General features: G+C 34.6%; 1 protein-coding gene across 2 annotated transcripts in view; it reads left to right on the plus strand.

The window, feature by feature from the left end:
* LOC149067442 (uncharacterized) overlaps positions 1–18,257 on the plus strand; it is a 148,527-nt gene that overhangs the window by 81,613 nt on the left and 48,657 nt on the right. For both annotated transcript variants that reach the window (XM_089252671.1, XM_089252672.1), the window contains exons 17-21: positions 7,717–7,897; positions 11,764–11,837; positions 16,411–16,486; positions 16,626–16,826; positions 18,097–18,191. In XM_089252671.1, coding sequence (XP_089108797.1) covers positions 7,717–7,897; positions 11,764–11,837; positions 16,411–16,486; positions 16,626–16,826; positions 18,097–18,191 — 627 coding nt within the window. The remainder of the gene's footprint in view (positions 1–7,716; positions 7,898–11,763; positions 11,838–16,410; positions 16,487–16,625; positions 16,827–18,096; positions 18,192–18,257) is intronic.

Here is an 18,257-nt window from a genome sequence, read left to right on the forward strand (position 1 = left end):
AAATCTCTCATGCACACAGCCTGACCATAATTTCTTCCAGGCAGAGTTCATTTTCTTGGATGTCACTCCCTGCCAAGCCTTATCTATGAGGTTAATGCAGTTGAGAATGTTGAAATGTTTTCCTCAGAACTCTCTGGGGGGGGGGGGGGCAGTTCTGTATTTGACATCACCTCAAAGCATTTTTGAAACATTGATTTTGTAAACAGGTTCTTGAAATTTGAAATGAAATTCTGGTCCATGGACTGCCTAAGTGGTATGGTATTAGGGGGCAAGAACTTCACTGTCATAATACTGAACTCCAACGATGTGTCTTCCAGACCTGGAGGATGTGCTGGAGCATTGTCCATTACCAGGAAGCACTTGAGGGGCAACTGATTATCCTGCTGGTATTTTTTCACACTCTGGCCAAACACATTCATCCACTCAATGAAAATTGGCCTCATGACCTATGCTTTCTTGTTTGCCCTCTATATCACAGACAATGTACTTTTAATCACATTTTTTCTGCTAAACACTAGTAGTTTCTGAATCTACACCAGTAAGAGCTTCACTTTACAATCACCACTAGCATTACCACACAACAAAAGAGTTAGCCTATCTTTCACAGGCTTTTGTCTTGGCAATGCCTTTTCCTCCTGTGTGAACATTCTCTTTGGCATTTCCTTCCTAAAGAGGCCAGTTTCACCACAGTTGAAGACTTGTTGGGGGGATGAATCCTTCAGCCTCTACGTAATCTTTGAATTCTGATGCAAATGTTTTGGCTCCAGACTTGTCTGAAGTTGCACCTTCACCATGCCTAGAATGTGTATGCCAGTGTGCCTCTTGAATGTTTCGAACCAGCCTCTGCTGGCATTAAAATCGCTAAGACCACTAGCACTCGTCCCAGGCATTTTCTTAATGAAATCTGCATTCAACAGTCTGGCCTCTTCATATATGATGCCCTCCGAAAAAGAATTGCCATCTAACTGTTTTTGATTTATCCAAATTAATAACTGTTTGACATCTTCAGTTGCTTGCTATCTTTGTTTCGTTAGCACATTCACACATTTTGCTACATTAGCCTCCTTTATTGCCACAATGGATTGTGTATGGCGACGTCTTGTATATGTGGCCGATTTCAGAAATCCTAATGTCACTCATATTTTTCACTGATTTCCTTCTTCAAGTCGATAGTGTTCCTGGCCTTCTTTGAAGGGCTGCTGGCTCTGGAAACTTGCTTTGATCCCATGGAATTCTTTAGCTAAATGCACAGGGGAATGCTCACACACACAATGAGAAACAATGCCACACTGAGTAGAAGAACAAAAATTAGCAGCAAGGTCATATGGGGTCCAATGAAATCTGAAGCAAGTGGCAAAAAATGAGATTAATTTTTCACAGAAAAAAATTGTTGCTGATAACCAAAGTCGACAAAAACTAAGCTATTCCTGTAGTTCTCTGAGCTACTCGTGTTATTACACCGCATGTGCATACTGTAGCAAAACAGTTCTCTGTTCTTCCTTTTCAAATAATCACACTTTCTTTTTGCGTGTAGCAGAAGTTTTGTACACAGCACACATGAAGAAACATTCAATGCCTTCTCCTTGCCTTCGATAATAATTAGCTGGGCTTGCGGTAGAACTTCATATACAAGATTTTTCATTTCATGTACGGGAACTGATATATTTTTTTCCAAATAGTCACACAGTCATGTACAGAAACAGTGAGGAAAATCAACTAAGCATTTAAAAATTACACAGCTAGATCCAAACTCTATGTTGGTAGATCATTATAGCCAAAAAAAAAAAATTGTAGAAACCAGAAAATGATTTTTTAAAAAAAAGTGTATATATATATATATACAGTGAAATCTTGATAAGGGTCCATTCAAGTATTGCGTAAGCAGATTTTAAGCCATTTTTGACCCCTTCCCCCCACCCCCTTGTCAGCAAAACACTGACCCCCTCCGTTAGCAAAATTTCGTGAGCAGCTTAGAATATTTCATTTCTTCAAAAAAGAGCTGTCAGCAAATCTGAAGCTTTCCCCCCGATGCTGACGTAATACTTGAATGACCCCTAAGTCAAATGTGAAGCAGCCGACAAAAGACTTCGAGTTATCGTTAATTCGACTTATCGAAAGTTCCTATTCCAAATCACTGCAGATGAAGAAGTTGTCACAGATAAATTATTCCAATATTTAATTGGGAATAAAATTAATGGTTTGGGATGGATAATTAGTTTGAAGAGAGCCTTCCTTGAATAATGTCCTTGTTTTTCCAGATTTTTTATACAGTATTTGGATAGATGCCTTACTATATATTGTTTGTAATTGCAATTTTTAATTGGATTGATGTATTTTTGAAATATATGACATCCATATTTGTTATGGGCATCTTTTTCTCAGTCACCTCATTGTGCATTTTGCCTGTTTTGGCGTTGTATTTGTATTTACAAACTTTTTCTTGAGAATTGTATTTCTTTCCATTTCATAATTTTTTTTTCTTTCAAATTTAAAGCTTTCAACTTCCACTTTAAAGTTTTTGACAAATTTACACCCAATCAGAATTCGTACCGACGTTTGAACCAGGGTTGTCAAATTTGCTCCCCGGGTAGATACCCATTTTCCCCCCGGGCTGGGTTTTTTTAGGCTATAAAACATAATATATATGTTAACATAAATAACAATAAACATAAATATATTATTTTGGGAGAAAATTGTTTGTTTTCAAAGAAAATGTGTTGCTTTCAGGTTAAAATTTTATTTTAATATTAGTTTATGTATATTCAAAATATTGCTGCATAGTGTAGTGTTTAGAATATGTATATTTTGAAGTATTTTTTAAACAATTTTTTTTTTTTTTTTTTGAGCAAAAATGAGAATTCCTTGGAATCACAAACACTTTTTTTTCAAAAAATCACAAAAGTGGCCTAAATATAATTTTTTCCCTTGAAAAATATCATATTAGGTCATTATTAGCCAATATGTTTTATTCTTACCACATTTTATATTCTTGGAGTGAGTATATTCTGATGGTACATATTTAAATGGTGTACGATAAATATAAGTGGTTTTTTTCAAAAAAAAAATCTCGTAAAAGTCCTGAATATAAAACTTTTTTTATATTAAGTGTCTTGGTTGCTCAAAGTTATATATAGAAGTCAAAATTTCTCATTCTTGCCACATTTTCTAACTGTTGGCTACATTCTGATGCTCTATCTTTAGCAAATTCATGAATAAGGATTGCATTACACATCTTGATGTAGTGGTGTATTATCTCATACTGTATATCACCCAGTCTTAATATTCAATAGTGTTTTTTTTACTTTCACCATTAAGCCCAGTTAATCAAGGTTCAGTAGTAACAGCTTAATGAAAAATAATCAGCTATATACAGGATGATTTTAATTAAAGTTGATTCCAAAACTGTACAATAAGAGGTACTGGTCAGAATGACTTGAAAATTTGCATGAATGCTCTGGAAATTTCTTTGGGAAAAAAAAGAAAGTGCATTTTATGGGCATCTTTTTCTCAGCCACCTCGTTGGGCATTTGGCCTGTTGTGGCGTTGTATTTGTATTTGTATTGTATTTGTATTTATAAGTAGATTATGCTGTACTTGGCCAGTAGTGTAATCTATTTTGTGCAACCACATCATTTTGACAGTTCAACAGCATCAGTGTGTGGATAGCACAACTTTTATCAAGATGCACATCACAATACCAGCAAAGCAGCTTCTGAAGACCCATTTTGACAATAACAGGATGACACAATACCTGGCCGGCCATCAGTTCATCTGACCTTAACCCTTGCAACTTCTGGCTGGGGAGGGGGGGGGGGGAACACCTCAAAATCTCATGAACATTGGATTACAAAACATTGGTGATGTGCAAGCTCATCCACATCATGACCATGACATAGTCTGATCTGTTGTTGAACAAGCATTTTTGTGCTTTCACCTCATTTCCAGATTACGATGAACAGTATATTTAACATTTCTTAAGTAAGTTGTAGTTATTTCTTAAATTACTTCATTTTTGTGGTGTTTCCAAGAATTATGAAATCATGCAATACTAACTAACTTATCATTTTGCCCTGAATTGCCATCGTTCCCACTCAGCAAGTAAATTTTGTGTTCAATGGGTACAGTGTCGTTAATTTTATATTTATTAAGTATTTTTTCCCCTTTGCCATATAAAATTCCATTGCTTCAGTAATATTCATGTAAATTTTCAATTCTGATAATGGCTCTTCTACAGTGTTTTAAATTGGAACTTTAGTTATATATAATCACCCTGTATATCGTAAATCATTGCTAATTAATCTGAATTATTTATGCTTCATTAAATATATTATATTTACCTAATTTTTATCATGGTTTTTGTAAAATAGCTTCCTAATTAAGTATAATGAAAGTAATTGGAGAAAACACCCCTTTATATCACATGGTTAATAGTAACGTTAACAATTTTCAAACACACAGTAATTTATTGATTTCAGGAAAAAAATAAATTGCATGGTTTGTATTAAAATGTAAGAAATATTTCTAGATTGATTAATATGAGAATAGTGTTAATTGCATTAATAAGCATTTTATTTTAATTAATTAGAAGTTTAAATGATTTTTCAGAAATATTATTATTTTTAATGGTAATGCTATTTAAACCCAAAAAACCCAGTTTTTGGTTTTTTACCAACCCTGGTAAGCATTTAGGTGCAACATTCACATATTAAAATATTACAAGAAATATCACATGTTAAAATGTATATTTAGACATAATGTACACATAAAGAATGTACATCATGTTTAAATTAGATATGTTGAGGTTGTGGAAATAGGAAATTCAATTTTCCCCATTTTGCCCAAAAAACCTGGGTTTTTTACAACCCTGGTTTGAACCTCCTTAATCTACTACTACTACAGCAGACATGCACCTTGTCCATATGCCTCTGCAGAACTTAACGAATTGGTAAATGTTGGAATATGTGTATGTATAGTGAACTGTCCATGAAGTTTGTTTCAGTGTAATGCTTGATGTGTGTAGTGCTGCCATCTGCAATCAATTTTTGAGTTTTTTCTCAACTCATAGTGAGTGAAGTGTAATGAATGAATAATTGTGATGTTGTAGGCCTGGTGCTCTCTGCTGCGAGACTTTTTAACTTTTTCTTTGGGGAGATCGACTCGCATTTGCGCCTCAAAGTTGGGGAACCGCAGAAAATCAACTTCAGCCAACCACCAATGCGGTGACGGTGGGGTTTGAACCCGGATCCTCGCAATGCGAGTCTGTCACTATAACCACTCGACCACTATAGCGGCAAACTCCCTTTATCTACTTGCAGCTGGGCAAAGGAGAAATGGCGTTTTCGAGATTTTGACAACACCAAATGTGCAGCAAATAAATTACAAACACAGATGACCAAGTTCATTGTCATTCATCTGTGAGCATTTATAAAAAAAAGGAGTAGAAGGGAAAGGGAGAAAAAGAAGTTCCTTTATTAGTGTACACCACACCTTCAATTCCTCACTGGGAGGCTGAATGAATGAACGCCAGAACTTTGCCACTGGACTTATCCCGTTGCCGCGATCTCTTCCAGCCCAGCTTCGTGGCAGAGTCTGGAACACTTTGTTTAGTGTAAAAAAAAAACATACAAACTTTTTTACAACATATTTTCCCCGGACATTTGGGTACTGTCGCGATTAACAAATTTTGTGGTGATTACAAACGAGATGGGATTAGGAGTTGGAGAAGTTTCAGGGTTTAGTTAAGATGAATGTACACATATTAGGATGGAGGTATGTTTTGAAAGCCCCTCCCCCCATGCCATCTCATCTGTTATCTTGCACTTGCCATATTATATACACAGGATACAAAAAGAAAAAGAAATGAGAATCTTATTGTGAAATAATATATATATATCCATCGGAGCGAGTCATCTCGCTTAAATTTAATGAAAATATACAAAATAGAAGTATTGTGTGGGGGAATATATACAATTAGGGAGCACCCGTGGCATCTCGCTTAGCACCTTATTCGGTGAGCAACATGAATACGACAATATGAGTACGCACGTGTGTTGTGGACATGAAATGCATGGACAACTTTAATGGAGGAAAGAGAAATTCACACATTTATATATATATATATATAACTGCCAGGTCGAGTCATCTTGCCCTAAACGTATTTTGGTGAGCAATGTGTGCTTGGTTTAAATGGGGGATTGTCTGGAGAGAGCCTTAGCTAAGGATCAGCTTCGGTCTTGTGTTTTGGTTGACTCGATCTGGCTGGTTATATTTATATTAAAAGAAAAATGAATATATATATATATATATAATATAAACTACATGTAATGGTTATTATGAAACCATTCGTGTCGTCCCGCCTAGCACCCTAGATAGAATAACGGCATGAAGGACACTTGTGGTTATCACATTTACATCATTGTAACAAGAATGTCATAAAAATTCTTGTTCGGGTCCCGTTAGTACATGCTATATCATGTATTAGTAGTGGCAGTCATGTGGATATGATTTTTGTTGTTGTTTTTATCCATTTCTGTTTTTTCTTCCACTTATTTTTGTAATATTTAAAACATTATTTTATAAATCTGGTGGACAGATTTCTTGTTTTTCGTTGGCGTGTATATATCTGACTTGCTGCTGTGTTTTTGTTTTTGATTATTTGAGTGAACCATTGTTTTCTATTGTTTTCGGAATATTTGTACATGTGTAGATGTTTTGTAAATTTGCACTCTGTTGCATAGTGAACAGGAGTACCCACCATACCGCAGGCACATTTGTCTGTTCAGCGGCGTTTTCGTTCGTGTAGATATATAGGGAATGGGCCATGTCCTGTTATTAAGATAGTCACCTCCCTATTCCAGTTTAGTGTGTTGTATGTGACTCGAGGGACAATTTCGTGCACTTTCCTACCTGTTGTTCCTTGGTCCCAAATTTGCTGCCATTTCTGGAGGGTTGCTTGTTTAAGTTGTCGCTTCAGGAGCGTTAGTGGGAAAGGGTTATCAAGTTTATTGTCACCTTTGATTGCAGCTTTAGCTAGAGAGTCTGCTCTCTCGTTTCCAGGATTACCTACATGGGCCTTGGTCCAACCTAGGAAAATTTTTGGGTTATTTAATAGACGCCGCCTCAATACACGTACTATTGTGTTTCTATTTGTTGGATCTAGAAGTGCTTGAAGGGAGGAGCAGCTATCAGTTATTATTAAAACTCGCTCTTCTGCTCCTGTCTCACTGGGAGGCTAAATGCTATTGTTTAAATTTCTCCCACTCCTGAAAACTTCAACATAGAGGAAGAAAACTTCGAGTTAAGGAAAATTTTAACATTAAAATGCAAAAAGAAATATACGTTGTCGTCACAATGCCTACACAACCACACAGCGGCAGCAGAATATGCTGAAAACTATGACACGTCGCTGTGTGAACAAATCAGTGATCAGTGCTGCTGCAGAACAATCTGGAAAGAATTTTAAGAAATTTGTAAAAAAAGTTATTGTGGGAATTTTTACTGCAGAACATTTCTAGTCAGCTAAAGGCTCATTGCAGAGCAATGCAAAGCATTCTGCTTCGGAGCTTATAAGTAACTATACTATTACTTAACCGTCCATGGACCGTGTATGAGTAACTACATTAATATGTTTGTGATAATTTTTCTTGATACTATTCAAATTGAATATATTTTAAAGATTTTTTCTCTCTCATAATCTTTCCTCCCTCTTTTTTTCAGATGTGACTGCTGCAGAAAGTAGTGATTGTGAGTCAAAAGTTGCAAATAAGAAAATCGCCAAAGGTGATGTGTTACCAGAAACAGGTACTGAGGTCAAGAAAACACCTAAGAAACAATCTGCAGAAACAAGGAAAAGAGGCAGAAAGAAAGCAATAGAAACACCGGAAAAAAAAGAAGAGAAGTAAAGATATATTTTGTTGTATTATTATTCAAATTCTCATCGGAATATATTAACTAACATCTACTTTGCTATTAGATATGCAGGGGTGGGAACTCTGCGCCAATTGCGCCGCACTGCGCCAAAACTAATATCTTGCGCCATCCTGCTCCAATAGCGTATTTTTGCATTTTTCTGCGCCAAATAGCGAATTTTGCTTCAGTATGCCCGGAATTTCAGAAAGGACGCCAAAAATTTTTTGTTCCTGCTAGCCATGAAACGTTTCTTTACGAGAAGAGCGTGTTTTATTCCATTATACTTAAACTATTGGCCCCTGATCGGGCTTTCCATCGCGAAACCCTGATATTGTCCGTGATCGTGGAACTGAAGATGGTTTGCAATGCCTTTCAGCTTTAAAGTGCAAATTCGAGTGTTTCCGTTTAAAAAAAAAGTCGTCACTGGAAGCAGCAGAAATTACTGTAGTCGATTGTCATTGTGTTAAATCCCGATGTTTCGTGAAAAAAATTTTCATTCCGGGAGTAAAAAGTGCATGTTCGCCGAATTACGAATGTTAGTTTAGAAACTTTGCCGAATAACGAGCGTTAAATCGCCAATGTGCCGAATAATGAGCGGTAAATCGTCAATATCGTCAAATAACGAGCGTTAAATCGTCAATCTCGCCAAATATCGAGTATCAGATCGCCAATCTCACCAGATAATGAGTGCTGAATCGCCAAACATCGAGTTGATTCTTCCGAAATTCTCTCCCATTTTGCAACAATTTCTTTCCAAGTATAAAAAAATTTAAAACTTATAAAATTTTTTTAGCTCATTTGAAGTGCTGCTGTTCAAGGCAGCAAATAGTGCCCTCAGTAAGCAAAAATCATCTTCAATAGACTGGTGCAAAAAATTTTATGACAGCCGCTCTTTCAAACAAGGTGTCAAAAGCTTAAAACACCAAAAACAAAAATCAAGCTGACGAAAAGATGTTTGATAACAAAAGACGGTGCAGTTTTATTTTGAAAAGGGTTGAGGGTTAACGAAAATATTCTTGTTAATTTCACTGCTCCAATTTATAAATATTTGCTCCGAATCCCATATTTTGCTGCTCCAAATCCCGAATTTGCTGCTCCAAAACTGCTCCAAATCCTGAATTTTGCTGCTCCAAAGCTGCTCCGAAATGGACTTAGTCACTTCCCACCCCTGGATATGTAAAACTTAATTATCCTTTATCTGTACTGTTAAAAAAAACCCACTTGAAATGCCATTGATATAATCTTCATCTCTCCATAAATTCAATAATTAGTCATCATTTAGCAGCATAATTGTATTACACTGCTTAAATTTGGATTAATTATTGAGCTAATCAAAATAAAAACAAAAAATAAGCTTACCTTCCAAATAAGCTTATGCTTTTAAAAACTTGATTTCAAGTACTCATGCTCATAGCTTTACTTTACAGTCTCCACAATAAATGAATGCCATCATATAAAATGAAAAATGTTGTAGTAGGAAATGTCAAATATTTTTGTCTATGACTTAAATATTGAGGTTTTTTGAAAAATGAAGATAAATACCATATATACTAGTGCATAAGACGACCCCCCCCCCTCCCACTTCAGGACCACCAAAACCGCAATAAATTCAAAACCCATTTATAAGCCGACCCCCTAAAAATTATATCAGTGATGACATCATAATTAATCATCACTGATCAGTGACACTCATCACTAATTAGTGACACCATCTGAAGTAACCCACTAATGTCGCGGGTCTTCAATCTAGCTGTGTGGAGCCCATGTAAGTATATGATTTGGTAAAGTAGGGATAGATATTTTCTCCTCAAAAACTGACCCATGTGTAAGCCAACCTTTCCCCCCCCCCAAATTAAAGAACAAATTTTTCAAAAAAAAAACTTTTCTTATCATCATCAACCATTTTCGATCCACTGCTGGATGAAGGTCTCCTCTGAATTTTTCCATTCTGCTCTCTCTGATGCTTTAGCCATCCAGTTGACTCCTACCACTTTCCTGATCTCGTCAATCCATCTTGCATGGGGATGCCTTCTCGGACGTTTCACACCACGGAGGTACCACTCTAGAATACTTGTGGTTCATCTGTTGCCCTGTCTTCTTGCAATATGTCCAGCCCATTTCCATTTGACATGTTGAATTTTTTCCATGATACCATATACCTTTGTGTGGTTTCTTATCCAAGTGATTCGTTTTTTGTCTTGCCTTGTGATGCCTAGTATACATCTTTCCATGCTCCTTTGTGTTGTCTGTAGCCTTTGTATCATCTTGTTTGTGAGTGTCCATGTTTCAGCTCCATAAGTGAGTGCTGGTAGCACACACTGATTAAAAACTTTTCTTTTCAGGCATAATGGCATGCAACTCCTCAGAATTAGTTTTTGCCAAAAGTGCTCCATCCAATCCTGATTCTTCTGTTTATTTCATTAATGATTCTGTTGTCCATGGTAATTTTTTGTCCCAGGTATACATAGCTTTCTACTTCAATCTCTGTGTTGTTGAGCAAGATTGCCCTCTCTAACGCAAAGGGGTTGAACATAACTTTAGTCTTTTGCAGATTCATTTTCAAACCCACCTGAATACTTGCCTTTGCCAATTCTTGTATCACTTCTTCTAGTTCGTCTGGATTATTGCTAATAACAACAATGTCGTCTGCAAAACGCAAATGATTGAGAAATTCTCCATTTATTTTAATTCCTTTTTTATCCCAATCCAGTTTTCTGAATACTACTTCTATAACAGCGGTAAAGAGTTTTGGTGAGATATTACCACACTGTCTGAGTCCTTTTCCGAGTTTAATCTTTGCTTTTCCTTTATCCAAACGAATCGTTGCAGTTGCTTTGTGGTATATTTTCTTGATGATATTGATGTAAGTCTTCTCTACCCCAATTATATCTAGAGCTTTAATAACAGCAGATGTGAAGACAGAGTCAAACGCTTTCTCAAAATCAATTAAGGCCATACACAATGATAATTTGTATTCCTTATGTCTCTCTATAAGTTCCCTGATTGTTTGGATGTGATCCATTGTACTAAATCCACTTTGCAATCCTGTCTGTTCTTTTGGTTGAGCTTCCTCCAATTTGGATTCAAGCCTATATGTCAGCACTTTGGTGAAGGTTTTATAAATTACTGAAATATAGGAGACTGATTGGTCTATAGTTCTTGATATCCTCTTTTTCACCGTTTTTGTAAAGAAGAACCATCATTGCGTTATTCCAATCTTCAGGCATAACCGATGAGACAATTTGTGAAGGCAGCTAGCATACTGGTGAATTCTTCTCCTGCTTCTTTAATAATATGTATTGAAATTCCATCTTCACCTGGGCATTTCCTTTTTTTCATACATCTTATAGCCTTGTAGACTTCCTCTGTCAGCACAGGCGCTACTTGTACAAATTCGGCTTCATTTTTTTTCTTCCTGCTCCCTTTCCTTTGTTCCGATCCTGTTCTTCATGTTTGTATAGAGTATTTTAAAATTCCTCAACAATACTAATGATTTCATTTGATTCCTCCCAAATTAAAGAACAAATTTCTCAAACAAAAACTCGGCTTATACACGAGTATATATGGTATTATGTGACAGACTGACATTACCTCTGACTGCTCAGAGAGACCATCAGGTATTATGTGACAGTTAAATTTCATTATGGATATGCAATGTTCATAGAGGAGTAAGGCTGTTTCACAGTGAGGATGAGCTATAATGTTCATCCTCACTGTAATTTGCTATGTTGATTCTAAGAAGTATGGTACATTATAGTAGGTTAAAAGATACATTTTGATTTTTCTTTCTTTTAAAACAAAAAAAAATGCCTTTGTAAAATTGGCAAAATTTTAGTTTATTTTTTGTCTTGTCAGGCCAATTTTCCAGGTACCTGTAATTGAGGAAGATTCTTCAAGTAATCCTGCTCCTTTTGGAAATATTATGCCAGGTATATTACTAGATTATTTTTCTTCTCTTTACATAGATTTTTGGGGATATATTCCAAAGCAGTTATACAGGTGTCCTGTAAGTCCTAATGTGACCTTTATCTCATCAACAGTTCGTCATAGAGATATGGTTCCATTTTAAAAAATGCTCAAAATGTGTTCAGAAATCACAAAATACAGTATATCCCAAAATTAAAAATTAAATTTTTATATGGATACCCTGTCCTAAAAAACCCAATGGTAAAGCCCTGTTAACCATTACATGTAGTATTTATTTTATATATATATTCTTTTTTAAAAATATAAATATAACCAGCCAGAGCGAGTAAAAAAAAAACAAGACTGAAGTTGATCCTTAGCTAAGGCTCTCTCCAGACAATCCCCCATTTAAACTAATCCCACATTGCTCACCAAAATAGGTTTAGAGCGAGGCGACTCGACCTGGTAGTTATATATATGAGTATTTCTCTTTCCTGTATTTAAGTTCTTCATGCATTTCATGTCCACAACACACGTGTGTACTCATATTGTCGTATTCATGTTGCTCATCGATTAAGTTGCTAAGCCCTAATTGTATATATTCCCCCACACAATATTTCTATTTTGTATATTTTCATGAAATCCACCGTAGCGAGAGAACTCAACCCAATAAAACTGATGCTGGCTTCTAGTCTGCAAGTTATCAAACCCATTTGCTCACCAATAAGGTGTTAAGCGAGATGACTCGCTTCGATGGATATTTTATATTTCACAATAAGATTCTCTCTTTTTCCCCTGTATCAATTTTTTTTCAATTTTCAAATTTTATTCATAAATACAGAACAATATAAGCGGGATAAAAATTTCTAAGAAGCCGATACATGGATCTTACTAGCAATCTCAATTTTTTTGGAATTTTAGACATTAATTGTAAGGATTTGATTCAAAATTAGATAAGATAATAAATGAGAGAAGACAAAAAAAACAAGAAAGAACCAAAAGAAAAAAGGGGGAACTCGAAAATGACAAAAAAAAAAAATACTTAGTGGTGGCAATTGCTGTGCAGCAACTGTAGTAATCTGAAAGAAATTGTTTGATCGGTTTTCCCATCATTTGATTCAGACATTTTGTTGAATTTAACTTAATTAAAATGTTAAAAGAAAAATAAACAATAGATTTTTAAAAAAATGTTAAAAGGGTTATGTTATGCAGGTAGTCAGAAAAAATTGAGAGGTAACCTGTGGCAAATTGAAAGTAACATGATTAAGAAAAACGATTGGTGAATGCAAATTTTTTTTAAAAGAAATGTTCAATGTTGGTGGTAGTAAAAAGGTTTTTCTCGATATTTTCTTTAAATTGGGTATAGATACTCAAACCTCCCAACTCTCCGGATTTTGGCAGAAATTTAAATTTTACACTGGCTTTCAAGTTGTTGTGACGTCAATAATTGCCGTCATTGTTAGGAAAAGCATCCATAGAGCACAGCCGTGGTCATTTCCATCAAGCAACAGGAAAAAAGTCTTGGTGACCGCATTTAAGCAACTGGCAAAGACGTGACTTTGTTTACGTAGCGTTTATCAACAATCATTCATTTATCGTGGTAAGCCCTTGGTTGCCAAAATTCCTGTATAAACGTTATTGTATTCCATTAACAGCCGTGTGGTATATAAACACGAGGTGATGGTCGTACTATCCAAAAGCCCTGTATAATTAGTATATAAACACAAGTTTTTTCATCAGCAGCTTTGTATTTTAAAGTTTTCTAATTGTTTCCTCCGAGAAGTTTTCTAATTGTTTCCTCCTGTCTTCAGAAAGAAAATATAAAACTTTAAGCTATGTAAAGCTTTTAAGAGTTCATATACCCAAGATTATCAATCACTGATAGCATCTGCAAAAGGAAACGCTTATGTTTTATGAAGAGTATATAGATGTGATTTCTCTATTCTGCATGGAAAGACTGACATGGAATTATATTCTGCTCAGGGTCAATACAGAACCTGCCTTGGGGGAAAGGAGGAATGGAACTTTTTCTTAATTAATTTAAAAAAAAAAAATTCAATTTTTTTTTTTTTTTGATCGAGTCTGAGTGCTGGGGTGGGGGGTACCCCCACAGGAGACTCTTCGGATTTCTGGATTCCAAAAGTTGGCACGTCTGGATACTGTATTATTAATAATTTCATTTGGAAAATTATTGTAAAAATTTGGAATCAGAAAGGTGAAATGTTTTTTTTACCAACAGTTTTATTAATTTTTGGAATCAAATAAAAATAATTTAATCTTGGGGAAAATCTAAAGCTATTAATTGGTAAAGAAAATTGTTTTTTTTTCAAAATAAGAATAGATTTTGGAAAGTACAAATGCCACAAAGGGAGGATATTTATTGAAAGAAAGAGCTCGTGGGATGATGAACTATAGTTGTTAGTGACTAGTCTGATTAGTCTTTTTTGAGTACAAATCAAAGGGTGTAGATTAGTAATGTATTCAGATCTTCAAATTGATTGTCCATAAAGCAGAAGAGAATGACAAAAAGCGTAATATAATACCAAAAGAAATGAGGAATTGATATATGATTTGAGGTAGTAGAATCTGTATGCAAGATATCGAAGTTTAGAATGAATATGCTGTATATGGATATCCATTTTAGGTTCAAATCAATTAAAATTCCTAAGTATTTAATGGTATTAATCTGCTCAAGATAAACACAGTCACAAGGGGTACGGATACAGTCAAATTTGTGAAAGATAAGATTAAAGCTTTGTTGAACATCTGATTGCAAAGAAAAATTAATGAATTTGGTTTTAAAATATTTAATTTGAGGCAATTAGCAGAAGACCAATTCCTGATTATAATTAAGTCACTGTTAATAATGTTATTCAGTGAATGGTAGTCTTTTGCCTTATAAATTGAAACTTTCTCATTGGCAAATATTATAATCTTGCCTGCGGAATTGAGCTCACAGAGATCATTGATGAAAACAAGAAAAGTAAAGGGTCAAGAATCGATCCCTGAGATACACCATGATGGATTTTCATTAACTTACTAACTACATCACAACATTTCACATCAACATTTGCTTCATTTCACATATTGTCTATTAGGTAGGATTTTAATAGGTCCAGCGGAATCCTCTCACTCCACAAGTTTAATTTTTCAAGAATTATTTTATGGGACGCACTGTCAAATGCTTTTTTATATCGAGGAAAATAGCTATTGTTTCATAAGAGTTATCAATATTTATAACAACTTTAGAGCTAAATTCCAATAAGGCTGATTCAGTACTTTTATTTGGGAGAAATCCAAATTGATTAACTGAAAAAAATTTAAGTGATGAAGAAAGGAATAAAGTCTATTTCTAATTAATGTTTCGAAAATGTTTGAGACAGAATTCAAAACAGAAATAAGTCTGTCATTATTTAAGTCGTTTATGTCACCTGCTTTGTACAATAGTTGAATAATTGATCGATTAACCGGCCCGATTAATCGATCAGCCCTAGTCAGAATGTGTCCAGCCTGCCAAAATGTTTTCTTTTTGTTTTTTGGCCCATTACTAAAAAAATTTGTTCATCACTGGTCTAAAGTATGGGAGGAAAATACCATAAATGAAGGGCATAAATATTCACAAGTAAGTTTTTTATTTGTAGAATATTATAATGTTCTCAAATAAAAACTATTGTTCCCCAAAAATTCTGAGCCAACAAAAATCCATAAGCATAAGTATACTCTATAAAATGAAAAGATAAAAGTTAATGGTTTTTGGTTTCTGGCTCTAAGAAGCAAATTCTGAAGTATCAAAATAATCAGGTATTATTCACACATCCATAATTTTGAGTGTCTTTCCAATGTTTGATGGAACATGGGTAGAAATATACAGAGATGTACATATGTATTGGAGATATACTTGTTTTCAATTTTGCAAGATTTTTATTTCCACATTTTTATCATTTCAATTTGTATTAGTATTTGGTCAAATTAATAAAATTGTACACTGCATACTAATTATTTTTAATTTCTATTGAGCACATCTTTTTCAAGCCTGCATGGATATATTGAAGTTCACTTATAACAAATATTTCTGTAGCCCCATGGACTTGTCTTTATCACATGACTGTATTAATTTTTCTTTTTCCTTTTTTATTTGGATATTTTTCCTTCAATGGTTCTGCAGCAGCACTGACTTCTGTGATGTATGTCACAATTTTTGGTGTATTCTGCTTTGGGGACTGTGAGCACTCTAATTTGTGGCTCACGAGCAGTTTCCATCTCAGATATCTGACTCATAAACTGAAAAGTTTGTACACCCCTTTATGAACAGCGATAATTTTCTCAACTAATTAACCAGTTACGGTAATAATATATTACATAACCATAGATATAATATGATTGGCTAGCATTTCATTTCTTAATGCCACTGATAATGGAAAAACAATATTTTCTGTGTAGAAGAAAATCTCAACTTTCTCTTTCAATTTTCAATAAACAGTGTAAAAAATTAAATTTTTTTTATTCATCCAGAATGAGATTTTTAGTGTTTTTGGTGTTTTACGGGAAATTTAAAAACAATCAAATTTTGATTAATTTGTTTTGAAATATTTTCAGGAGTGAGAGTGATGGCAAGATGGAGGGATGGACATTATTATTCTGGTGTAGTTCAGCGTGAAGGACAAGATGGAAGGTATACATTTTTTCCATGCTAAAAGTGACATGAACTAAACTTTAAAAAAATTATCTTATTATGGTCTTTTTATTATAAAGAAATGAAATCAAAACAGCTACTGTGATTATAAAAAAGTAATTTTATGTAACCATTTCAGATGGTGTGTTCAATTTGAAGATGGGATTACACTTTCTGTTCCTCGAGAAAATATGTTGAAAATATCTATTCTGCAAATAGGCACACAAGTTATGGCTTTGTCATCTGATAATTACTATGATAATGGTACCGTACACTCTCATTACAAAGATGGGAATGAGTTTGGTTATATTGTAGAACAAGAGAATGGAGTCACCCAGAGGTGAGTAAAAGTTTGAAGTTTATTCACCCAGAGGTGAGTAAAAGTTTGAAGTTTATTCACCCAGAGGTGAGTAAAAGTTTGAAGTTTATTCACCCAGAGGTGAGTAAAAGTTTGAAGTTTATTCACCCAGAGGTGAATAAAATTAGATATTATCAACAATTGGATTAAGACAGGCAGTCAGACCAACAAGCTATACCAGTTATTTTATCATTGTGGTGCCAATATACAGTCAAACCCTGATTTAATGCCACCATTTATTTCGCCGAATTCTGGCACTATAATGAGTTTGGCATTATATTGAATCATGGTCAAGCCTAATCGCACATGTAAAGCCTAGAAATGGGAAATTTTATCACTGAAAATTTCTGATGCTGAGTGGGTTTAGCACAACATCAGGGACGCTATAGCAGGGTTCGGCTATATATCATTGAGCAGTTTTTAGAACTTTGAAGTGACCCAACTCACCAATCACAAAATCATAGTAGCTCTCAGCTAATAGTATTCAAACGAGAGCCAATCAGAAAAACCACAAAATCAAGAGCAGGCACTCCTCATTTCAACCTTAGCATCTATCTTGATCAGGCATGCTGTCATTGTATTGCTATCATATAGTTTTTATTATTTCATTATTAATTGGGTCGCTGTATTTTATAAATGTATGACACATATATTTGTTATGGGCATATTTTTCTCTGCCACACCGTTGAGTATTTTGCCTTTTGTATTTGTATCTGTTGAGCAACCTGTGGAGAAATGTCAGGATAGTTCTGACTGGGATACTTATTCAGAAATTTTATTTTGTCCTTTGAATATATGGCGCACCCATTGCGTAATAAAACATACTTTAGGATTTTCGAATCTTTTATTCAGCCTTTCTTTTGAGCTTATTGTCTAACAACTTGATCAAGACAAAGTGTCACACCTATTTAGAATTTATTATGCACGCTGAGAAATTTTAAATTTGGTATTTCATGACACAAACTATTTTTTTCTTTATAGAATGGAATGAGGGACTTACGTTAGTGTGCCTACTGCCAAAAAAGTTCATAAGTTTAAAATTTACTCAAATTTCCAAAAGTTACGTGATTCATGTGTATATATTGCTAAATCATCTACTCTCAGCTTTACTGTAACCTAATTTTATGATATGGCTTTGGGTATTTCATAAACAGTAATCTTGGGTAATCACACATTTTCTTCCTAAGTATTTCATTCAGCATTGATTTTTCTAGAGATTATAACTAATTTTGTCTTTGCTTTACATTTGAAGGTACCCTAGAAGGTCTGTCATTTTGTCTGCTGAACAAGTAAAAATGATAACAGACAACCGACCTGTAGCCCCTGCATCACTTACCATTAATTTAGGTAGGTTCTATTTTCTTATAAATCTTTTTTTTTTCTCTGCAGTGTAGTCTTGTAGCTATACACAGG

The sequence above is a fragment of the Pholcus phalangioides genome, unplaced genomic scaffold (genome assembly GCF_987345545.1).
Source record: "Pholcus phalangioides strain wild (caught in Gottingen) unplaced genomic scaffold, Ppha-v1.0 ptg000030l_1, whole genome shotgun sequence".
NCBI lineage: Eukaryota > Metazoa > Arthropoda > Arachnida > Araneae > Pholcidae > Pholcus > Pholcus phalangioides.